Source organism: Rhamphochromis longiceps, linkage group LG8 (assembly GCF_057381845.1).
Source record: "Rhamphochromis longiceps isolate RC_006_pf linkage group LG8, R_longiceps_female_GT1.1, whole genome shotgun sequence".
Classification (NCBI taxonomy): domain Eukaryota; kingdom Metazoa; phylum Chordata; class Actinopteri; order Cichliformes; family Cichlidae; genus Rhamphochromis; species Rhamphochromis longiceps.
Genome location: NC_140564.1, coordinates 18,083,215 through 18,108,114, shown reverse-complemented (window position 1 = coordinate 18,108,114; position 24,900 = coordinate 18,083,215). Strand labels below are relative to the sequence as shown.

Sequence of the window (24,900 nt, the reverse complement as noted above, 5' to 3'; positions counted from 1 at the left end):
AATTATTTAGGTTTTACAAGGATGCAAGGCTAGATGATTGCTAACTTGTTAAATTCTGAAAAACTGTAGGCATCTATCAAATATATATAATTTAATGTATGTTAGGTGGGTCAGCCATGTATTACCATATATAGCTACATAGCTTACATCTAAGGGAGTACAGCATATCTAACAAAGTATTAAGTGAGGTAAAATAAACCTAAAGATAATCTTTCAAATGCTTGTTGATCTCAATTTTAATGTGAGCATAAAAGGTGATAAGTGAGAGATTAGTCTGACACTGCAAGGAGCTAGATAAAGTGTCAAAAACTTAATCGCCTAGTACTCGTTTCAGTGTATTCTGTATGTGTCCAGCAAAGTTTCAAAAGCTCAACAGGTTTAGTAAGCCTATTAATCTCGTCATCCTGCAAATGTGACCCTTTTCAACATCACATTATCCTCTTTTGTCTCCACCTTAACAAGGTCTCACTCAGGGTGCGTCTCTTTTTGAACTCCCCAAGGGTGTCATATCTCCAAAACTCTTCGCTCACTGGAGGGCGTGGGTGACTTGAGTGCCAGGAAAGCTTTGAATAACAGAAAGAGAGAGAGGGGAGAAATAAAAAGGAAAAAAGCCCCACAAGCCCTCAGTCTTCCAGCAGCAAACAGAAGACACAGGAATAACCATGCCTGAGCCAGTCCCTGAAGGTATGCAGATACTTTTTGTAACATCATACTTCATTGTAATTAGTTTAGAGAGTTTCATTATACTGAGGTGTGTTGACTTGAAAAATATAAATAACAGTAAATTCACACGAATGTTGTAGAAATTAATGGATAATGTGAATTGTTCCCTATATTTTGTTTTCATTTTTTCAGTGTTAAATATATAATCATTACATAGTGCACTAAAACTGAGAAATTTTATTTAAAAAAATAATATATGCGTATTTATTTACACTACACATATCCTATAGGTTGTGAAAAACAAACAAGAGTACTATGAAAGATGGTTTTGTAGTATTTTGTGCAGCATGTCTGCTGTTATGGCAGAAAATACAAGCAGATGACCAAACTTAAATGAGGTGAAAGTGGCTTTGGTATTAATGTTATATATATTACAAAGCGATTGATACAAAATATGATGGAAAATAGCCATCATTTTTTATTGATAAATGAAATAATTCACTATTGATACTACGCATTTGTCAAGGATATTCCCATTTCACCTGTCTGCTTTCTTGTTATCTGTCCATAAAGAAGATTTGAGACGGAGTAAATAATGACGTAGCCAGTTGTTATTACATCACTAGACTGAATATCTTTATGACATCGGAGCACAGATTGCTTTCTTGTTGGCTGAACTGGCAAGCTTCCAGCTGCAGCAGCTCCATAAGCAAATACTGCTGGAGCTTTACGTGAGTCCTATATGAAGGTCAGCTTGTGTCACTGTAGCTGACTCACTTCATAGAACATATACACAGTACTTGTTTTCAATGCAGCATTCAGGGTAAAAAACTGTTGTTGCTATTATATATGATAATCTGCATTTTGGATTATGTAATGCCCAATAGGATAGGGATTTGACATCCTTGATTGCATCATGCCTTCTCATATATAATTGCCTGTTGACCTTCACTACTATCTTCCACATTGACCCATTCAGTATCACCTTAAATCAACCGACTAAGCTGATAGCAGGCTCAGGTTGCAGACAGTCTCAGTTGCCCTGATAGATCTCTTGGGATAGCCGAGTTTTGTAGGGCAAGATTGTGCTGACGGGTGTTGAGCCTCCCAAACCCTTTCCCCCAAGGGGTCTCCCGCTGACCACATTGTGATAGTGAAAGTCATAGGCTTTGCTGGAGTTGTTCACACATTATTCTTAATTCGACTGTGTAATATTTGATTCTGTTTCCCAGCATCTGTCCTTGCCCTAATCCTTTTAAAGATCTAATCATGGCCCTTTTATTTTTATCCCAGAAACCTAACCAGGCACTGCTGTTATTCACCATATAGAGCCAAAGTGTTATGAATATGATTCCACTTTGCATACTCTGCCTGCACCACCCACTGCTCTGTCATTCCAAGCCAAACTTAACTGCAAAGCTTCAAATACAAAGATCAGATAACCTGGCACTTTTTCGTTTTTAAGCTGTGCTTGGTGCTTCTAGGAAATATTTGACGGAATATATTTTTTAAATACTTTCTCAACTAATACTCTTGTTGAAAAGAATTTTGGTGACATTTTGTACCTAGCGTGCAACACCACTATTTACCCACAAACTGAATTACCTTTCACATTTCCACATTAGTTCAAAGATTTTCTGTGCTACTTCACTTAACAGCACTCAGATCACACCCTCAACTAACAGCTGAAAATACTCTGCAGTAAGCCCTGACCTTTTCTACTTTCATAGAGTTTCACACACCCTGACGTATCGGGTTTTGCCTAACAGTTTTGGAGTCCCGGCTGAGATAAATCATTATGTAATCTGTCATTTTCACCTAAAGAGTTCCTTCTTGGTCTTCAGGTCTGATGCCCTCTTTAATGTGGCACTGCTCCAGAGCAGTCAGTCAAGTGTGTGACAGTTTTCTAGTCAGTGGTTGGAAGCAATGGTATGATCCACGGTCATAATTCCTGTCATCGCTGTGTCCTGATGAAACACGATGAGCACAAGCTGAATCAAAACTGCTCTGTGAAGTTTCTCCAATCCCTCTGCGCTGTTTATCTTCAAAAGGGTTCAAAAACCTCAACTTAAAATGATGAAATGATTAATGTCCACTTGGCGAATGAATACATTTGTCTTTAAGTCACTCTTGATGGCAAAATCTGTGATTTCATAATCCATATAATAAAGTACCACCACTAGAAACCACTGTCACTTCCTCACTGAGTGGCAGAGCTTTCATTAACTGCATATATAACACAATAAGCAGCTTAATCGTCAAAATTTAGCAAGCACATGCAGATATTGTGGCATGAGGCAAGAAAGGTTTTTTTTTTTATCTTTCCTGGCAGCAGTGCTGAAGCAAGACATCAGAGAACGTGTTTGACTGCCTGGTGCAGGGAAACGTCCGGGTTATCCATTTATTATCCATAACCATTCACCACAGTCATTTGGACGACTTCTGCATCAGCTGATGGAGGAATCCAAGCAGTGCATTGATCCAAACTGAATTCAAATAGCAGCAGCAGTGACGGGAAAATTCCCTCTGAAAGTAATACAGTGGCATTCCACAGCTAGCTGTTCAATTTCCAGGCCCCAGAAATCAATTCCTTCAAAGTAAGATGTCCGTGAGTATAGTAAGGCTAGCTACTGAAAAAAAATTATCAAGCTGTCTCATTTTTTCCTTTTGTTAGAACAATGTCATATGAGATAATGCAGTTGTAGCATTAAATATAATGTTGTTATGAGGCATGCAGGCATGTATTAGTATTGTATTCTACACATTTAAGATCTTTTAAAAAGAGAAACACAATAAATCATGATTATATTTTCTGTCACAACACCTGTTTTATCCAGAAATTTACAACATGTGGACAGTAAACCACACCAGGTCAAGTTGGAGTGGCTATTCAAGGAAACTTTGTGTAGCTAAGAGAATATGGTATGACTTCAGGGAGGTCATAAGATACCATCCCTGGCCTTTAGCAGCTACTCCAGTGACCCCCAGCAAGACACTGTGGAAGTCGGGTGTATTATAAGCCTCTATTTCCATTGACAAGTTGCTTTTACCATATTTAGGCTTTAACAATCACATTGGATGTGATTGTTAAAGCTACTTTTTAAAAAGTGGCTACTTTGTATGTAAAATGTATCTTCTTACTGTATGCCATATTTAAAATTTACATTCTGGGATTAGTAGCTTCACTAATAAATAAGATACATGGTAAACGTCATCATTTTGTAGAAAGCCATTACCCTCAGACAAACAGGACCTTTAACCATCGTCAGACTAGGTGTTATTAAAGATGCAAAACAGTAAGTCTACTAAAGATATCGTTTTCCCTGAGAGGAAGGATCCTTTGAAAACAGATAAAGGATTCTTAAATGTAACAGATCACAGTACATTTCTATAACTTCTGAATATATTTTTCTAACCCTTTTCCCCTTTTTGTGTTTTTCAGAGAAACCAGCGGTGGGTAAGTAAACTGCTCCACAACTGACCTTTTGCGTGTCTTACATTATCACATGGTGACATGATTATAGCTCTCACATTTTCACTTTTCACTCATATATCATGTCAACTGCATGTATCAGACAGAGGCAGGCTTCAGCTTATAATGGCGTGCAATCAGTGTCCACTGATATTATTTATTCATAAACTTTTTATCAAGCGAGTGAGCATCTTCATTTTATTCCTGCATGCCTACATGCGACTGTGTGGTCTCTATTTTTATCTTATAGTGTTTGAGAATATTTTATGAAATGCATTATGAAATTGTTGTTTAACCAATGTCTTCAAATTATGTAGCCATACAGAAAGAGCTCTGGCAGAAGTGCTTTGGTTTCCACAAGCCATATTTTAGTGTGGCCATGTGTCTCTAATGTTAGTTTTCCTATGGGACTGTCATGGTTTTATTTTTTATTTTTCTATGTCCAACAAACATCCACTAATTGTAGCCCCAGTGGAGGCCGATGAAGAAGAAGAAGAAGGACAATGACTTTCTTTGCTTCTTTTTTTGAGACTTTTGAGGATTTGTGCATTGTTGATAAGTGACACAGAGTGGGTTTGAGTTGAACTGAGTGTTGAAAAATGCATTTTAACTAATCTGTAAAACTAATTACCTGATGAATACAGAACAAATGGTTTTGCTATTGCTAGATAATGAGTTGAGCAATTACTGAGTCAAGAAGACAGGCCTAAAATTCAATCACATCATGAGACAACAGGAAACTGCTGAATGGAATAATGAAATTGTTGTGCCACTCCCATTTAGTGTGTTTGCGTTTTTTAGCTGGCCTATCACATCTCATCACCAGAGCTAACTACAAGCAGACACTTTAATATTACACTGTGATTATGTAAAATCAAGGAAATTACACCATGTTATCTGTACATGAATGCAGTGTATGTCAAAGCAACATGCTTGTTTGTTTATATTCATAACCATTCTAATTAGAAATAATCATCGTCTTTACTCCTTCTTTTGCTTTTCCTTTTCAGAACAACTGTTCTTTTCTTTGTTAATATGAATAGTTTTGGATTGTACAGAAATGAACTGTGTGTGTGAAGCAGACAGGACAAGCTGTCTTTGAGGATTTTAACATAGTTCATTGACTGACTGCAACTGGATGCATTTTCCACATCTGTAGACTCTGAGTTCTCACTGTGACCTTTGGTTTGCATTTCACTGCAGGCATGCACTGTATGAGTTTTTGTGAGTTTTTGGTTTTGTTACATTTGCAGCGTTTCCAAATATAACATTTTCCAGGTCTCAACATTTGTTGTTATTAGTTACTTAACCATTATTCATTTTCCCTCTGCCACATCCTGAAGAAGATGTGGTGGTCTATTAGTGTCAGGGAATAATACACTATAAGGACTAAAGTATATCCATTCATCCAGCCATTCCTTTCCTTCCTTTTATGTAATTCAGGGTCACGACACAAAAGCACATACATTATATAATGAAGTATAAAATCAAGGACCTAGGAAGGACATTTCTTACCTCCTGGATAAACCATGATCAACTGTAAATAGTATTATTGCAAAGTCGGGTCGAGTAGGGTCACCGAGTTCTGAGATTGTGCATGAAAGTTTCCATAGCTCTCAGTAGCTCCCGAGCTCCAAATCTCCTCTGCCATGAACATCAGCATAAAAACTGCGCACCAGGAGCTTCCATGCCCTGTAGGTGTAATGTGTAGGTGCCCCAGTGTCTGTCTAATGTACAAAGACATTCTTTTTCACTGCACGTAGTAACTATTTCTAGTGTATATTGGAACTCCAAGTTAATGTCCCTTCATTTTCCTTAGATGCACCTGCTGAAGATGGAGGTAAGGCAGAATCGTGGGAATGAACTGACATGGAGGCACTAAATTTACCTTGAGTGTTATATTTTAATGTATATGCCTGTGGTATCAATTTAATGTCCTCACATATGAGTTCATATGTGACATAATGTGTGAAAATTACAGTATGTGCATGATTCCTTCAGGTTGCAAGTTTGTAGGTTGGTCTCAGGTGATCCTCGCAACTTTTTGTTGTGTATTCTCGAAATGGGCTAAATCTTCTTTTTTTCACAAAGATTTTTCTTCACAGAACTAAGCGATACGTTACCGACTGTAACATATCTGACTGCTGTGCTGTTATGACATGAATAACAGGATTATTCATTTCACATGTTGTGATAATTTTTCTTACCTGGCTCTTTTTTTAATACACTTTATATACATATACCTTATAGTATATGTTATGTGTGAAATTAAAGTGGACCTACTATGCTTTACTTTTTGCCTCGGTACATGGTCATGGTTTCAAATACCGAGGTCACCATATGTACATGTAAGCAGAGCTCTCTAAACTGCTCTGCTATTAGATCTGTATGATGTCATAGGAAGGAAATACACTGCTCTGGTAGTGAGCACACCAGCTCCCACCTGCTTTTCAAATCTTCTTCTTGCAAGGATGAGTTAAGCATTAGAAAGTTTTCTTAAAGGGAGGAAGGTGTTAAAAAGGGAGGAGCTGCTTCAAACAGAGGGTGACCAATGTGGCTGCACCAAGGCCTAGTTTGAAATGAATGAGGGTTGTTTTGAACCATGAAACATGTGGAGCTACTCTAGAAGAGTTTGAAATAAAGCTGGTAATGAGCACAATAGGTCGACTTTAACCTTAAGCTTTATATGCTAAACATGTGAAACACATGTAGCGAGTAAAACTGCACAGTTTTGTTATTTACATCATTTAAAAGTATGTTTCTGTTTCTATTTTTTAAAAAATTCCATAGTTAATGTGTTTATCTACCTAGCAACTCTGAATGTGTTAATAGGAAAATATTTGAATTTGCATATTCAAGGTGGATTGGATGTTAGCGAATTTTAATGAAAAATGTGACAGTGCATGGTGCTTGTGTTACAGCCATGTTGCTGTGTTGCTTGGTCTCTGTTGCAGCAATAAGTGGTTTTTGTGCAACAATAAGCATTTTTGCTTCATAGCTGCTTTTTTCAGTTTTGTTTGCTTCCTTGTCTGCAGCAGATACAGAAACTGATGGAGATGGTAAGAAAAGAGCAGCATTTTATGTTGATGTGTTTGCTGAAACTATAGTTTTCTAAATCATCTGTTTGAGTGTTAAGATTAATATCAGTGAAATATCGGTATTATGTGCTAGTCAAACTGTCACATAATATATCGTTTAGTGAGCCTGGGTCCAGTTTATTAGATGAAATCATTTGATTACTTCAGTTTGGACAGATTTAATGCTTTTTTTAAATTTTTGGAGGTTATTTGTTTTCCTAGCATTTGCATGTGCCTCATTCTGTCTGTAAACGCAATTCTGATAAAACTATGTAGGGTTGTAGAGTTGGGTCATGTTAACAGTCAACAAATGTTTCTCTTACATCCACCAAGGCCTTCAAAATAAACTTTATGATTTCTGGATGAAAATTGACAAAAAGCCTTATAACTTGGAAAGTACAAATCTTAAAAGTATTGTCGACAAAATATCATGTAAAGATTTGACCTCTGACCTCTCCTTTAACATCAATAGTTTGATCTGAAGATCAGTCATAATTATGCCATACAGAGCTATGCTTTACTTTGACCTCCAACCTCTTCTTTAAGTTCAATTAAGATAAAAAATTTCATAAAATGTATTTTTTTCTTTAAGTTTGTTTAAAATTCTACAGCATAGTTATTATCCAAATATTATGTCATATTTGACCTCTGACCTCATTTTGACATTTCACATCTGCCTTTCTTTCAAGCTGCCTTTAAATGTGCTATATCTTTAAAGAAAGTTAGAAATATACTGTAGTATAATATTTGTTTTTATTCACGTCCAATTATTTACAAATTAATATCTATTAGCCATTATGTGCTCCTCCAAAATATTTATATCAAAATACAATATTCCCCTAAAAGAAAACACTGCCTAGAGAGGGAGCTGCATTGTTGGAGGTTTTGTGGTGCTTTTTATTTTTTCAGTTTTACAACATATATTATTAAAACCAGTTGGTTGCATACAAAACTTCTTTGGATTGAAGTTGTTTGTACACAAGGTTCTTGGTCTGCGATGAGACTGCTGTCTGCCAAGACAAAGTATCACTCACTACAGACCTCATAAAATGTGCATGAAGCTGTTTGACCAAAATTCTGTGGTATGCCACAGAGCTCCTCTTGGGGATTATAAAAAGAGATTCTACTTCTCTCAGTGCTTATCAGCCACAAGTTTTAAAACAATAACCTAATATTGTACAGTTTCCTCCGACCTGTCATGGGATAGACTTAGCAGGACGGATTCAGTTACCTTCAGAGATCCTGAAGGCACTTGAATACCTTGCTCCTGTCAGGTATAGTAGTAAAGTGTGAGGTAGGGTCTTCATAGTTTTGACTTGTTTTCTGGGTTCATCCCACAGATGTTTAATCAAACTGGGAACTATGGAGTTAACACTCAAAACTCCAATGTTTAATTCATGAACAAATTTGAACGTTCTGCTGTATGCAATGTTTGCCTGAAGGTTTGCCACTTCTGTCAGGTAATAACATTACCATAACTTGTTCTACTTTGTCTGCAACAATGTCGATTGACGGGATATGTGATACGAGTCAAACATGTACACGAATGACACATTTTCTCATCAGAACATTGCCCAGAGCGTCACACTATCGCCACGGGCTTAGCTATTTCCCATGGTGCAGGATTCTAACTTGTCTTCCCGAGAGAAACCCAGACAAACAGATGGTTGCTCGTGGTTTTTTCTGTTTTTCACACACTTTTCACTTTGACTCACTTATTAGGTTTAGGCACTAAATGCCACATATTTATCTTTAGGTAACTATTTGGTTAAGGTTAGGAAAAGTTTAAATTCACCCCATCACACTAGATGGGAGTGACAGGCACAAATATTTGTGCATCATCCATCACCTTAAAGGGCACGTTGTGTCTAACTGCATGGTCCAACCTTCACTCTGTAAGTGAACCTTGGGTGCTAGAAGGTTGTCCTTCTCCTGAAGTCATTGGTTACACTTTGTTTGGCAACCCACGACTGGATCCCAGAATGCTGTCATATTGGATATGTTGAAACCCAGTCAGCTTGGCTCCTTTTTATTTTCTCTTTTCTTCTCTGCCAGCAGTATGTCATCCTGATATGTCAGATCATTTGGTGCCTAACATATCTAATCTCTTGATAGGTGGGAGTGTACAGAGATAATCATGTTATTCACTTTTTCTCCCAGTGTTTTTAAAGATGGCTTGTCTGTGTATCTATCTCAGTAGCAGCTTCAGAAAGAGAAAACACTGTAGGCATCCTAGTGTGTGACAGCGTTCTTATGTCATTCATCCATTTCTGTCCCCTACTGGTGGTATCCACTGATGCTACCAGACAACTCACAGACAAATTATTTTGTTTATGTTCTTTCAGCAATTTAGAATTTGTTTCTCCATGTGAAAATTATTGTCTCTCCATCTGTGACCTATGATACCAACCCTCTTGTGCTTCTGTCCCTCAGGCAATTTAAACAATGAGAGTAGAAACACAGCTGTGGTTCGTGTGCGGCACTCATTGGGGCACAATAGCAGCTGTTGCTGTTAACGTGCCAAGTGTCATCTGATGTTATGACACTTTTTATGGTTGCTTCTCAAATTTAACATCATGCTGTATTAGGAAACTGCAAGGAGAGGTCAGGTAGTGAGGTCATCCAAGACATTATCAAACGCAGTTCCTCCAGAGAGCATGTGATCTGCATATAGGCTCATGTCTTGTCAGCTCAAAGGATCTGAGATGTTTGACTAACTAAACTTCGTTAAAGTGTCATAAAGGCTAAATCTAAAAGTGTTGCTACAGCGCTGCAGCTCAGGTTTTACAAGAAAAATTTAAGAGCTCTTGATACAAAGCTGTCCCCATCTGCCTTAGTGATGCCAGAGTGATCAGTTGAACGTCTGCTCTATTTTGACTAACTAGATCAGGGGTGTCAAACTCAAATACACAGTGGGCCAAAATTCAAAACTGGAACAAAGTCGCGGGCTAACGCTAATATTTATTGAAAAACAAAATCTTCCTCCAGGTATAAGAATGAATCTTTTCTTATGGACTCAAACAAGTTTTGCTGAAAAACTGAATATGGAACAAGCAAAGCTTAATACTAAACGATATATATATTAGCTGTATAATACCAGTAGGCCAGCTCTAATAGTAATTTGGTATGGCTTCGCGGGCCAAATGTAATTAGGCTGCGGGCCAAATTTGGCCCGCGGGCCAGAGTTTGACACCTATGAACTAGATGGAGATTGCATGGAATGGTTCTGGAAGGGTGAAGGCCCCAGGGAGCTGAAGGGTGCTAATTCCTTGGTGTACTTTTTCAGACGTGTGCAAAATGTCCAAGACTTGCTGTGCTTAACAGGGAAACACAGCACTTATAAGGGTTTTCCTTTTCCAATTTGAACATCTATGTGTTCTTAGTATGAGGTAAGGTGCAGCATTAGTGGCAACTGAGAAATGTAAACTCTTTCCTGCGGTGTATGTTGTCATATGTTAGGAATATGTTTGGAGTTAAGACTGGCAGACTGGACCTTGGGAGCGATGCCAGTATTACCAGGACGATTGCCAAAGTGTTTCTTTTTTGGACTGTTGGAAATACACAGATGATGGACGTGGAGGTATGCAAAGGAAAGATGAGAAGTCACAGACTCTATCAAACGTGTCAAGACTGTTTTGTGTCCTCACAACAAGGCAGCCATGTAGGGAAGGCTGGTTGCTGTGCTGAATCATACCAGAAAGTAGTGGCCTGCCAAGCAAAAAGTGGGCTAGAGAGTCAATATGAGGTCATGAATAATAAATTGGGCACCTCTATAAATTTCCTGTCAAATGTGGCCAGCGGTGGATGTATGACCACAGCTTTTTCCTTTCCTACCATTCATAAGTGTGCATCTCCTCTGATGTCATGAATGCCCATCGCTGAATGTGGAACTCAGCAAGCTACTCCTGCTGTGACAACATTTGCCTAGAGGGAGGAAAGGTACATTGTACTGCAGATGATCCAGACACAGCTCAGCATGGCACATATATAAGAGAAGAAAGGGTAAGCTTAGTGGTAGAGTGTGAGTGGGAAAAACTGGAGCATGAAACAAAGACAAAAAAACCTTGAACATGTGCAAAACCTTCAAAGGGAAACATAAGAACCACTGATCTTAAGCTGTCGGCCATATTTCACCCCAACACTGGGAGTACAGTTTCTCATCATCACCATCGTCCACCACGAATCCACCAAGCCACACCATTCTGGTTAGCAATACAGACAAACGCAGCCAGGATGAAGATAGAAACAGAGGGAATCTGAAGAAATGTACCAAAATCAGCCTAATGTAGAAGCTATGATGTCTATATCAAATTCTAGACTAATTTATCTTAATAATTCAACATAATGTCACTAAAAAATATATTTTTCATCCTCATTAAGTCAGATCTGAGAAGTCTTTTTTTTTTTTCAAAGATCAATGTTATTAATACATCAGGCTGAACAACATCATTGACTCAACACTGTGGCATATGGCTGAGTTTGTGCACTGATTTAGTCATGCAGTAATTACTCAGGGCATTTAAATTTAATTTCAAAGAATCATCAGGGGGGTCAAATATCTTTTGTATACAGTCCACATTTTAAATATAGATTTATAGATTTTTAAAATATTTTCAGGTCTGCCGTTTCTTTGATCCCCTGTCCTGGCTACAGAAAGTTTATTCCACTCCTCTGAGTTGAGTTTGCCTTTAATGTATCTCTTAAGAGTCAATTTCTGTGTGGGAAGTGCTTATCATACCAAGGCTGTTTAAAGCCATGCTCACAGGGGTATAATGTGTGGGGGGATTATCATCACTTGGCCAACTGCAGTTTGTTTCGGGGCTCTCATACTAGTAATGGATGTCTGCAAAAAAGTTACTGCCAATTAAAAAAAAAGTATTGGAATCCAACATTCCCTTGGCTGAATTTATTGCAACAAAATTTATACTAAGTTTATACTACGTATTAGATTTATAACTTATAAGAACAGGATATAAAAATAGATTTTTAAGTTAAATCTAAATCACACCTCAATGATTTATTTGGTGAAGTATGTGAGATTAATGTTGTCGTTTGATTCTATTTAAAAGCAGTATATAAATTATAAATTCAAGTTCTTTTAATTTTTGCATTCAACATTTATTCACATTTAACCAAGCGCATTTGATCAACAACACCTGGTTGCTACTTACCATCTTAATTCCCATAGAAGCACTAAGGTGGCGCTTAACAAATTGCTTCTGCTTTTTAACTTACTTTTTACAAAAAAGTAAGTTAAAATGCCTTTTTAAATTATTATTTATTTAATTAACAAATTGTGGGACACTATAATATGTCATTAGTTGTATTTAAATAATTTAAGAACCTGATATGGACTGTGTTATTTATAATTATTATTATATAATAATGTCCTAATAGATAAAACCTTAGCATGTGCTTTCTGTGCCACTTGACTGGACATCACTTCTTCTCAGTTGACCGCTGTAACCCACACCTGGATTCTGATCTACCTTTTTTCCCATAAACACTTGAGCTTTTTTTTTTTTTTTTTTTTGTAAATACTAAGCAGTTTGAATGTGAATTAAACTCAGTGCTGGCTTGGGATTTTTGTGTAATATTTGTGGGGGGGGAGGGGGGGTGTTGTTATTCAGGCAGCATGGGGTGTTCTGTTGTTGCTCTGTGTGGGGTAAAGTATCTGATTTGATTGCAGCCTTGGAAATCAGTCCAGCAGAAGTAATCAAGATAATTTCAAATATTAGATTCGATGTTTGATGATTAAACTGATTATTTGAAGCTCAGATCATGACTACTGAGATCATGATCTTATCATTATGAGAGAATCGTTGCATTTTACTGTGTGTTGTTTCGATGCAATGACTCTAAAATAATCATTGTGTAACTGTTGTTTACTTACCTTGAGTTTATACAAACTTATGGTACAGTATAACTTAGAAGTGTTATACTTTCAAATGTGAAAGTGGGATAATTGTTTTTTGTAGCAGACCCTGCACTGGAGGGAGAATGAGGACGATGTGAAAGCACAGTGCAGGACTGTGACAATGCAATGCGTGAAAACGTGATGAAATTCAGATGTGTGCCAGCTATGTGTTGGTCATGCTCAAAGAGGAGATTGTATTCCTGAGTAGCTTCTCATGGCTTCCAAGCCAAGTCTTGGCTGTGATTGTTTAGTAAACTGAATTTATTAGGCACATTTATTTTCCCTGTCAGAAAACAAAGCAGAGAGCTGCACTGTAGAGTAGGACGCAACAAAAGAACCTAATGCCAATTACAAGTGTGCATTGTTTATAGAGTAGCACCTTGAATGCCAAATCTTGGATGATGGTAGAAAAAAGCTGATGCATAAAGGACACCAGGTGCATTTGTTAATAGTTTCAGATTTTTATATAGTGATTGTGTATTTCTGTACGTTTTGCTTGCCTGAACAAGCAGGACACTTCATCTGCTGTTACTGAGCTTGCTCTATCAGCAAGCAAGTGTCCAAAAAGTGCCCCCATCGTGCATGGAAGTATCATTGTTCAGAAACAATGTGACTTATACTGTATGTGTTTTATATGTACTTTAGATCCTCCGTATAAGCAAAGATATATCCAAACCATTCACCGTGTCTCTTGCATTTTGGCATTTTGAACATTATTTTTTGTTGTATGTTATTTTGCAGCACGTCTTAAATGAATCTATAAAAATGGGCTCCAGATTTTAATGATTTACTGATTTAACAAATCTTTTTTACTCCTTCTTTTCAGAGCCTCAGTCTACTGAGCTCACTGGGCTCTTTGTGGAGAAACCGCCGGATAATGTAGTCGCTGTCGCAGGTTAGATACACAAATGAATGCTTGTGTTATTGCTGTCTCCAGTAATCCGTAATATGCAATCTGAGTATATAATGTCATGTGAATTAACTGTTGCTTGTGAATGGCAGGAACGGATGTCACTTTCATAGCCAAGGTCGACTCCACCAACCTGACAAGAAAACCCACCATGAAATGGTTGAAGGGCAAGTGGCTGGACCTTGGCAGCAAGGCTGGAAAACATTTGCAGTTCAAAGAAACTTACGACAGAAATACTAAAGTGTGTGTCAAAGAGAGACATAGATATTTTTTTTGTACCGTGTTGGCCGATCCTCTTCCTTCAGAAATAGCTAAGAACTAATGAATATTTTCTCCCTAAGATCTATACTTATGAAATGAAGGTCATCAAAGTGGTCCCTGGAGACGCTGGTGGTTACAGGTGTGAAGTGACTTCAAAAGACAAATGTGACAGCTCCACCTTTGAGATCTCTGTTGAGGGTGAGTGAAAACAGACTCGCGCCTGCTAAGGCTGCCACGGATTCTATACATACTGATGTTTTGATCTGATCCAGGAATAATGTGCGTTCTCTGCAACTTCTCTTATTACAGCTGCACATCAGGACGAGCAGGCAGATATTTTGTCTGCCTTCAAGAGAGCGTAAGTGCTCTGGGGTTTGTGTTTCATCTTGTGGAAAATGCATGCATAGACTTTTTAAAATGTTTTTTTCTGTGTATATATGTGTGAACATGTCTCACAGCACATTGGTTTGACAGTATAGTACACTTAATGTTGTGCCATGGCAAAATGCATTATGTGTGTTACAGTTAGTCTGATTCTGTACATGCAGTGACGCTGGAGAGGATGAGGGAGATCTGGATTTCAGCGCTCTGCTCAAAGCTGCTAAGTGAGAATCTTGACATTGTTTTGTTTATCGAGGAGACAGTATGATTTCCTCATTGTATTTTGTGCTTCTTCTGCCCTACCTGTTAAGAAACCCCCTTTTATTTCTCTGCCAGGAAGAAGAAGAAACCTGAAAAAGTAGAACCAGAGATAGATGTGTGGGAACTGCTTAAGAGTGCCCACCCAAGCGAGTATGAGAAAATCGCCTTTGAGTATGGCATCACTGACCTGAGGGGCATGCTGAAGCGTCTGAAAAAAATGAAGGCCGAGCCTGTTATACATAGCGAGGGTAAGTCGGGTCAATTAACGGAAGGGAGGGGAAGAAGTGGAGGAGTATTGCAAATATGATTGAGAGGAAAAGGATAGAAAGAAGAAGGCAAGAGGATGGGCACTATGAGGCTGAGCGGGTATGACATACGTGAGTTAATGAGTTAATTTAAGGTTTTTCTCTGTGTGTTTTCAACTACAGCTTTCCTGAAGAAGCTTGAATCTTGCTACTCAGTGGAAAAGGGCAAGAAAATTACCCTGAGGTGTGAAGTGGTGGATCCCAATGTTCAGGTCAAATGGCTGAAGAATGGTCAGGAGATCAAACCCTCAGCCAAGTATGATTAAAAGCATAAACACACACACACACACACCAGTTATCCACACGCATCTTTTTGTGTGCTTTGTACAGGGTACGGCTTAATTAAACAGTAGTGTGTCATATCATCAGATCATCAAGCTTAGATTGACTTGGTGGGCAGTGCTTAAAAATATCAAGCTAAAATTATCTGTGCGACACAGTCAGAAACGATGCTGCCATCAACATGTTTTATTTTTAGGCAGTCATAAGAGGCCTCCCAGTGGGTTAAAGCAAGTCATACTGCCAAGACATCATATGCCCCAAATCCAGAAACTCAAGCAGGACAAAGATCTCTGTTTCCTTAAATGTCCCAATGTGGGAAAAATACTGTATCCTGGCAGAAAACTGTAATATATGTGTTGGCTTTGCTAGACAAAATATGTACCACTGCAACTGTCATAAGATTGATTCAAATCCACATTTTAAAACGGAAGGATCTGATACTATACAGTAGTGGAAATACTTTCAGAGGTGCTTTCTTTTTGATGAAAAAACACTGTCTTTTTAAGGTATATCATGGAGGTGAGCGGCAATGTCAGAACACTCACCATAAATAAGGCAACCCTGGCAGACGATGCTGCATATGAGTGCGTGGTTGGGGAAGACAAGTGTTTCACAGAGGTGTTTGTCAAAGGTGCACTTTCTCTTCTGCTTGTTTGGTAACAGTAGCGATCTGAGAATACAGTAAAGCAGCACGTCTTGTCCCAAAGCATGAAAAGTGAAGTTTCAGTGCTTGGTTCATGAATTGTAAAATCTTCCTCTGTTGTGTTCAGAGCCCCCTGTGACTATCACCAAGCTGATGGATGACTATCACGTGGTTGTGGGAGAAAGAGTGGAGTTTGAGATAGAGGTGTCGGAAGAGGGTGCCCACGTGATGTGGTGAGTGAAATTCACATTATCAGCAATAAAGATTCAGGTTATGTACATATGCTGAAAGTTTTTTAACTTGTTCTTTTTACAAAAGCATTTAAAGCAGGGGTGGGCAACTCCAGGCCTCGAGGGCCGGTGTCCCTGCCGGTTTTAGATGTGTCCTTGAACCAACACAGCTGATTTAAATGGCTAAACTAGCTCCTGCAGTTCTCCAGAGGCCTGGTAATGAACTAATCATGTGATTCAGGTGTGTTGACCCAAGGTGAGATCTAAAACCTGCAGGACACCGGCCCTCGGGGCCTGGAATTGCCCACCCCTGATTTAAAGTCACATGTAGAAAACAATAGTTTTCACAGGACTCCATAAAGTTCTCCAAAAAACGTAAGAACACCATTACCGCGTGCATAAGAGGACAATACACTTGATTAGTTATCAATTAGTCATCAATCAGCAAGTGTGAGCGCTATAAAAGAAAAGATTTGGCAGTTTGGTGATCTGAAGCATTCAGATGTACATTAACACAATGTCACAATCTTCCCAGGAGCAAATGTCTCAGCAAAGTCGCCCCAAAGTTAGTCCATGCAATACTCAAACCTGCAAAAGATGAATCTACAGGCCTCTTTTAGCACCTAAAATGATAAGATTAATGAGAATAAGATTAGAGTAAGATTGAACAAGTGTGGCTTGTTTGGAAGGGTTGCCAGGGGAAAGCCTCTAAAAACAACATGGCAGCACAGCTTAAGTGTAAAAAGTTGCATCTGAATCAGCTACAAGACTTCTGGAACAATGTACACTGTACAAAGGCCAAATTGTAGATGTTTTGCTATAATACACGGGGCCGTGTGTGGCAAAAACTAAACACAGCATATCAGCACAAACACCTCAAACCAACTCTCAAGCACGGTAGTGGAGGGTTAATGATCTGGCTGACCATGAACTCATCTGTATATTAAAGTATTCCTAAGTCAAATGTGAGGTGACTTAGCCCAAATTTGGTCATGCAGCAGGACAATGATTCTAAGAACAGCAGGAAGTGTTGTAATGACTCGGTCAAAGTTCAGACTTCAACCTAAAATGCTGCGCTGGAACCATAAGAGAAACGTGACCTTCTCATCTTCATATCAGATGAAACTATATTGTAGGAAATCTTGGTTCTGGTCAAAATGTGTGGAGGCTATTTGATCTGCTTGATTCAGGAGATTTTGTCACAAATTCAACCAAATGTGTAGATTTTGATATGGAAGTTAGATGGCTTTGAACATCGTCAGTCAACAAAAGCATTTCAAGCTCAAATTCTGAAGTTTATTTCAGTTTGTTTCACTGGAGTTTTTATTTTTGAGATAATTTTGATACAGCGTCGCTAAATTTAATATTGTGTCTTCTTATTTAAAGGTGCATTTTGAAAAACCTAATAAAAAGCACAAAGAGCAAATGAATGAAATTAATTATATTTTTAAAAACGTGGTATACACAGCTAGATTTATATTATCTTGTAAAATCTTGATTAATCTAAAATCATACATTTCCAAAGTCATTTTGCAGTGTGACTTGTAAAGTTAGAGCTGGTTTCACCTTACAGTTTGTTTTTAGAGAGTTTTAGTGACAACTTTTAAAAAATATCTGTTTTATATTAATTTCCAGGTTTTTTGAAGACCAAGAGATTCACAAAGACAAAGATTCAAAATATCGCTTTAAGAAGGATGGAAAGAAGCACACACTTATCATTCATGAAGCTACACTGGATGACATCGGAATGTACCACGCTTGGACAAATGGGGGTCATACCAAAGGAGAACTGGAGGTGGAAGGTACCACATGAAATCATAATAATCTCACGTCTTTATTTTAGTTTTGAGTGAGAGTAAAACATAAACTTTTAGAAAAGCCAAGCTAATAATGATAATATTTTTAGAGCATTCACACATGTGTATCAAAAGGTAATATATATACAGTAGCCAAGGGTTTCTCTCATTTAAACGTTCACTGCAGAAGACTGCTGGCCCAAGGGCTCAGCACCTCTCTTTAAAAACAAAGTAACAACTCATGGCAGTGGGTGTCAAGATGAGTGGATCAGTGGGTGTCCTTATTTCCTCTCCTGCTACACTTACACAGTCTGTCTCCTGCCTGATCTATGCTTTTGTGGCCTTCCTCAGAAAAGGAACTGGAGGTGTTGCAGGACATCGCTGATCTGACAGTCAGGGCAACAGATCAGGCTATGTTCAAGTGTGAAGTGTCTGACGACAAGGTCACAGGAAAGTGGTACAAAGATGGCGTGGAGGTCTTGCCAAGCGAGCGCATCAAAATGACCCACATTGGAAGGTGAAAAGACGATACCAAACGGTTTTGCCTTCATGTGAACAAAGTTGGGGGGTTTTATTGACACAGATGTTTCCATAAAACTACATGATATCTTTTGCACTGCTTGTCTCAGGTTTCACCGACTGGTCATTGATAATGTGAAGCCAGAGGATGCTGGAGACTACACATTTGTACCTGATGGATATGCCCTGTCACTTTCTGCCAAACTGAACTTCTTGGGTGAGAAAGACCGAACAATTACAAAGGTCCTGCTGTGGAAAAATTAGTCACCAGCAGCCTGGATAATACTGTCACCTCTTTTCTCTTTCATAACAGAAATTAAGATCGACTATGTGCCTAGGCAAGGTAGGTACCTGTAATTTACATCTTAATTAAACATCCTGTTTATAGTTCAAACCCAAGACAGCCTACTTGATTGATGACTCTCTTTGAATGCTGTATTTTAACCAGAACCTCCAAAAATCCACCTGGACACCACTGGAAACATGGTCTCCCAAAACACTATCATCGTGGTAGCTGGGAACAAGCTTCGTCTGGATGTGGAGATCACTGGCGAGCCAGCTCCAACTGTTGTCTGGTCCAAAGGAGATAATGTAAGGGCTCCAAAAAATAGCTGCAGTTAACTAAAACTAAACTAGATATATGGACATATAGATTTAGCAAACTTAAAAATGAGATAAAATTGTAAAGGAAATATTCTTAGTTCACTAGCTGGGCCTCATTTTCAGTTTGTCAGCATTTAGGTAGGTAAAGGTGAATGGCTTGGACATGAATTGAGCTGTGGTTTTGGGAAAGCCTCAAAAGGGACTGACAGCGGCTCCTGGGCCTTGCAAGTCCCCATGTACTAAATAGAAGTGAAGAAGTTAAAGAATTGAAAAGGTGAGAGAGGGTGGGGCACGTAAACGAGACGAACAGCTTGAAGAAGGCGTGGTTCTGCTCCTAATAACTAATTGCATAACTTGACAACTTAAATAATAGGACATGTGTGGAAATGAAAACTTTTTAGAATATAATTTAATGATAACATGTGGAGTTATGAGCAGACCTTAGGTGCCATCAGTGTCATACTAAGACAGCTCCCTTCTTCTTATTTTACACTCAACCTAAGTTCAGTCCAAGTGGTCCATTCATGCCCTTCTGGTTTGCACAAGTGCCACCAGCTAACACTCGTTTTAGTTCATGTGCCACCATTTCATCACTAGCAGACTGAAGTGGCAGAACAAGTGGACAGTAAAAAGTGAATAAAAAAGATAAATCTCCCTGCAGTATAAACAATACATTCTTGTAATGGTCACACTTTATGAACTATCCATCCACAAAAAAGATGATGAAAAGTCTGAGATGTCTTCAGAAAAAGAAGTGCAGCTTCATAAATGCGCCATGCCTCAGTTTTTTCCTGCTCTGTCTTCTGTCTTATTACAAAGAAACACTACTGCTGTAACTTTATGAAAAGCACTGGCACAGCTCTTTGGCTTAACCGCCTCACTTCAGTGTGGTACTGCAGGCCCTGAGTAATGTCTTTGGCTGTAAAACAGAGGATGATTCAGACCTCTGGCTTGGATAAAATTAACAGTTCACAGACAGCCCCTTCCCATGATGTGATCCACTCTTAAAGACTTGCAACACAATATTTCCTCGTGCAAAAAACAATGAACAGTCAGAAGATTCTGCCTTCAGCTGGTTTAGATATGTGAGTGGGTTTATTCTGGCCCCGAAGCCTTATGTTTGATACCCCTACTCTAATCTCTATTAGCCCAACTTTAAGTTACAAGTAAACCCTAATTGTTAGGCATGTTTTAACTGCTTTAATATCGTGTGTTAGCCAATCACAGACACTGAAGGACGTGTAAGGGTGGAGTCCAGGAAAGACCTCAGCTGCTTTGTCATAGAGGGGGCGGAGAGAGACGATGAGGGCAACTACTCCATCACTGTCGCCAACCCTGCCGGAGAGGACAAGGCTGTGCTGTTTCTGAAGATTGTGGGTAAGTGAAGGTTTTACAGGATAACATCAGCTGGTTTCCCCTCATAGTGGGCAGCAGAAAAGGGATGTTTTTTTGCAAATACCAGTTTGACCTGTCTTCTCTGTTGTATTTAAATAAACTGCAATCTTTTTATCAGATGTGCCCGACCCCCCTGAGAATATCAAGTGCACAGGAGTGGGAGAGGACTGCGCCTCCATTATTTGGGACCCTCCTAAATTTGATGGCGGTGCACCAGTTAAAGGTGGAACATGCATTATATTAATTTGTTTAAGGAAAACAAAATTATTATTCAACCTGTTCATGTAACTGCATTATTACTCCACCAGGTTATCTCATGGAGAGGAAGAAGAAAGGCTCTTCCAGATGGACAAAGCTCAACTTTGACGTGTACGAATCAACCACATACGAGGCTAAGAGGATGATTGAAGGTGTTCTGTATGAGATGAGGGTGTTCGCTGTCAACAGCATTGGCATGTCTCAGCCAAGTCTCAGCTCCAAACCGTTCATGCCTATTGGTACGTTTCACAGTCGTCCTTACGTCCTCTTTCTCAGTAACTCCCTGTCCCTCCTTTGCTCAGTGAAGCCAGTCACTGATTCTCTTGAGTCTCCTTTCCTGTCATCCTCAGCCCCAACAAGCGAGCCAACGCGTCTGACAGTCCACGATGTGACAGACAGCACTTGCAGCTTGAAGTGGCTCGCCCCAGAGAAGATTGGAGCTGGGGGCCTCGACGGCTACATTATTGAATACTGCAAGGAAGGAGGTGATAATGCCGTATATTTACGTGTAATAAATGAAAACAGCTGAATGAATGAAAAAAAGAAAGAGACACAGATCACACTTAGTTTAATTTAATACATGAAGTTTTCTTTTAACGTAGACACTGAGTGGGTGGTGGCAAACCAGGAGCTGTGCGAGAGACAGGGATTTGTGGTGCGCGGCCTCCCGGTGGGAGAGAAGATCAACTTTAGGGTGGTGGCAGTAAACATTGCCGGGCGCAGTCCTCCTGCTATAATGTCACAGCCCGTCACCATCCGTGAGATCGTCGGTGAGTGAGTCAGATTCACAGCCAAATAAAGTGAGCAAGTATAAATGTAAATAGCACATTTGGGTGTAGCATAGTTTTTCTTTGTGTTGACCACAGAGACTCATACTCATACTCATGTTATGATAAGAAGTTTAAACAGGATGTCTGTTTCTTCTTCAGAACATCCAAAGATCCGCCTTCCTCGTGACCTGAGAACAAAGTACATCAGGAAAGTGGGAGAGAAGATCAACCTGACTATCCCCTTCCAGGTTAGAAAGGATGAGTTTCTGTGCACTAATCAGTATAACAATCAGTAACAGTGATATCTTAGTGAGAACCAAATTTAGTTTTTTTCTTATGTTCTAAAAAGCATTAGAATAATAAATTAGGAGCTTACTTTAGAAAACAAAACCTAGTTTTTTAGTTTGTTTGTTTTTTTGTTTTGTGCATCGTTTTAATAATTTGAGTATTGAAAGTATGAAGAAAAAAAAACAACCTGAAGCTACATTTTTTAAGTCATAAAACTTGATTATGTTTTTGCACCACAGGGCAAGCCACGCCCCGTCGCAAACTGGTTCAAGGATGGCAAACCGCTTGACGAGAAGATGGTCAACGTGCGTAACTCAAACGTGGACAGCATTCTGTTCATTCGCTCAGCAGAGAGAGAGCACTCTGGAACATATGAGCTGGTTCTGAAGATTGAGAACATGGAGGACAGGGCCAGCATTAACATCAGGATTGTTGGTATGACTCCCAGGACTCTAGACGACTTAGCCCAACGGCACACGAGATGATGCAATATTCATCAGAGTTTAGAAGCTTACACTAATAAAAGTTTAACCCCAAACAGACAAGCCTGGGCCACCTTTGAATGTGAAGGCGACTGACGTCTGGGGCTTCAATGCAGCACTTGAGTGGGACCCCCCCAAGGATGATGGCAACTGTGATATTTCTGGATACACTATCCAGAAGGCAGACATGAAGACCAAGGTGAGAAAGGGAAATGGGGGTGTTTTCAGTCTTCGTCAGCGCCACAGTCACCTGCCAAGATGTCCAGCGAGGACCTGTATACTACGCAGGACGTTATCTCTCTGAATCATCGCTCATGACTCACTTTACCTGCAGGGACACTGCTTTCTTACTTTATTCACGTTTTTATTTAACTTTGTTATATCTACTGTGGTTTCAGATTAGTTTCTTTTGGCATGGTCTATTCTATTTTATTGTGCTACATATCATTCTGCTTATTTAAGCTATTTGTTATATACTGTTTAACTTAATTTTTAACTTTTGCAATCAAGGATTATTCCTAACTCCAAGTTAAAATAAAAACCTTTTAACAAATGCGGCCTTTCTTTTGTTCTCCACATAGACCGTTTTATCGGCATGCTGCCAAAGCCTGCTCAAGCGTGATTGGTCAACAGAACGTGATATACAAGCAAACCAGAAATCTTGGCCCCTGCCTACAGATTATGCAGACATCTGTTTATATAAACAGTTTATAGCTTAGTGGATTTATGAAGAGCTGCAGGTCTTGCGAGTCTGTTTGACCAACCTGCTTCATGCATTCAAAGCAGAGAGATCACAGCTGACAGGATGAAGTGTGTGCTTTGGCTGCATTCGCACAAAAGCATATTTATTTATGCTTTATGGAGAATTACAGAATAACATGCTATTTATCTGATTCACTGATTTGTTCTGGCCAATCCTGCTTACTCTTGTCGTCTTTGCATCAGAGAAGGAGCCAAATCTGAATCTTGGGTTTGCTAACATTAGCTACCAAATGCTGCTTCTTTTACCTTTAGCAACACTTGGTTTGTTCTCCATGCTAGATTTGTGGGGGATTTTGTGGTTTAATATAATATTATCACTTCTTTTCTCTTTCTAGGAATGGTTCACTGTTTATGAGCACAATAGACGAACAAACTGCACAGTTTCGGATCTGGTCATGGGCAACGAATACATGTTCCGTATCTACAGCGAAAATCTCTGTGGCCTGAGCGAGGAGCCGCGCATGAGCAAGAACACGGCTGTGATTGGCAAAACAGGTATGACAGTGTTTCCAATATTTACATGCAGTTGAACACATATTTAGGCCTAAAATGCTGATTTTAAGTCATCTAAATACATCTGAGTTAGCCAAGTTATAAGTACAGTGTAAGCCATTTATTCCAGTGGTGTTTGGTCTTTAGTTCATTGGTGTATATTCAGTTTATACCAACCATATTATCCTTAATGATTTTCTATTTAATAAATAAGTAAACTTTTGATTTCATATACTCATGCTGCATATAATTCAAAGAAGTACTTTATATTTTTAGTGGCAAAGTTGTATTTTTGTTGTTCTTTTTAAACATGTGAGCTGCATGTTTAAGTTCATACAGTTCATTTCTGATTTTTGCAACCTTTTTTCCCTGATTTACTTCCCACCCTCTTCTGAAGGCTTGGAACTCAAATCAAAGCCCTACAAGGAGAAAGACATGTGCTGCTCTCCCAAGTTTACTCAGCCGCTGGTGGATAGAAGTGTTGTGGCTGGTTACAGCACTGCTATCAGCTGTGCTGTCAAAGGCTTTCCTAAGGTAAAAGCACATGTTAAAAATTGAGTCCACTAATTAGCCAAGAAGTTTTAGCTTTAGCTTTCTTAACTCAGCTTGTTCAAATCTTAGCCTAAGATTGTCTGGATGAAGAACAAGATGATTATTGGGGAGGATCCCAAGTACTTGATGCAGAACAATCAAGGAGTTCTGACCCTCAACATTCGAAAGCCCAGCACCTTCGATGGAGGGAAATACTCTTGCATGGCTGTCAATGAACTGGGCAAGGATGAAGTGGAGTGCACACTTGATGTCCGAGGTAAGAACACTGGGCAACCGTCTGAGCGGGTAGAGGAGGACAGATGAAGGAACAGGAGGAACTTTGGTTATTTTAGGACAGGATGAGTCTTGATGGTTCTGCTAAACACTTTACAACAAAACAATGATTGCCATCACACTTGGACTCCAATCTAACAAAAGCTGACAACCACTATCTCTCTTGTTCTTTCACAGTTTACAAAGAGCCAGAGAAGTGAGAAACTGGACAGCAACGAATATGAAATTCAAATTATGAGCCAAACAGTGAATGTAAGCAGTGGACGTCACAATGAGGAGAGCACACTGTCAAGATTGAATCAAATAAA

The 24,900-nt window shown here is 39.1% G+C and overlaps 1 protein-coding gene and 1 long non-coding RNA gene across 4 annotated transcripts; both read left to right on the top strand.

Annotated features, from left to right (window-relative positions):
• The first annotated feature begins 536 nt into the window (after positions 1 to 536).
• LOC146663446 (myosin-binding protein C, fast-type-like) lies at positions 537 to 24,818 on the top strand. 3 transcript variants are annotated; one of them, XM_085416222.1, is made up of 30 exons: positions 537 to 684; positions 4,106 to 4,120; positions 5,955 to 5,975; positions 7,171 to 7,194; positions 13,956 to 14,024; positions 14,132 to 14,280; positions 14,381 to 14,498; positions 14,610 to 14,658; positions 14,849 to 14,905; positions 15,018 to 15,190; positions 15,371 to 15,503; positions 16,036 to 16,160; positions 16,300 to 16,405; positions 18,038 to 18,204; positions 18,550 to 18,715; positions 18,828 to 18,934; positions 19,031 to 19,060; positions 19,166 to 19,308; positions 20,538 to 20,697; positions 20,834 to 20,938; positions 21,024 to 21,212; positions 21,324 to 21,458; positions 21,576 to 21,743; positions 21,903 to 21,991; positions 22,271 to 22,466; positions 22,573 to 22,712; positions 23,611 to 23,770; positions 24,165 to 24,301; positions 24,389 to 24,575; positions 24,770 to 24,818. In XM_085416222.1, the coding sequence occupies exons 1-30, from the start codon at positions 663 to 665 to the stop codon at positions 24,790 to 24,792; spliced, it is 3,363 nt and encodes a 1,120-aa protein (XP_085272348.1). In that variant the 5' UTR covers positions 537 to 662; the 3' UTR covers positions 24,793 to 24,818. The 3 variants fall into 3 exon arrangements, with proteins under 3 accessions (XP_085272348.1, XP_085272349.1, XP_085272350.1); XM_085416223.1 differs by lacking the exon at positions 7,171 to 7,194; XM_085416224.1 differs by lacking the exons at positions 5,955 to 5,975; positions 7,171 to 7,194.
• Positions 9,365 to 12,344, top strand: LOC146663447 (uncharacterized). Its single transcript, XR_014913039.1, has 2 exons — positions 9,365 to 10,357; positions 10,398 to 12,344. It is a non-coding gene; the product is annotated as an uncharacterized LOC146663447 (long non-coding RNA).
• Positions 24,819 to 24,900: the final 82 nt, after the last annotated feature.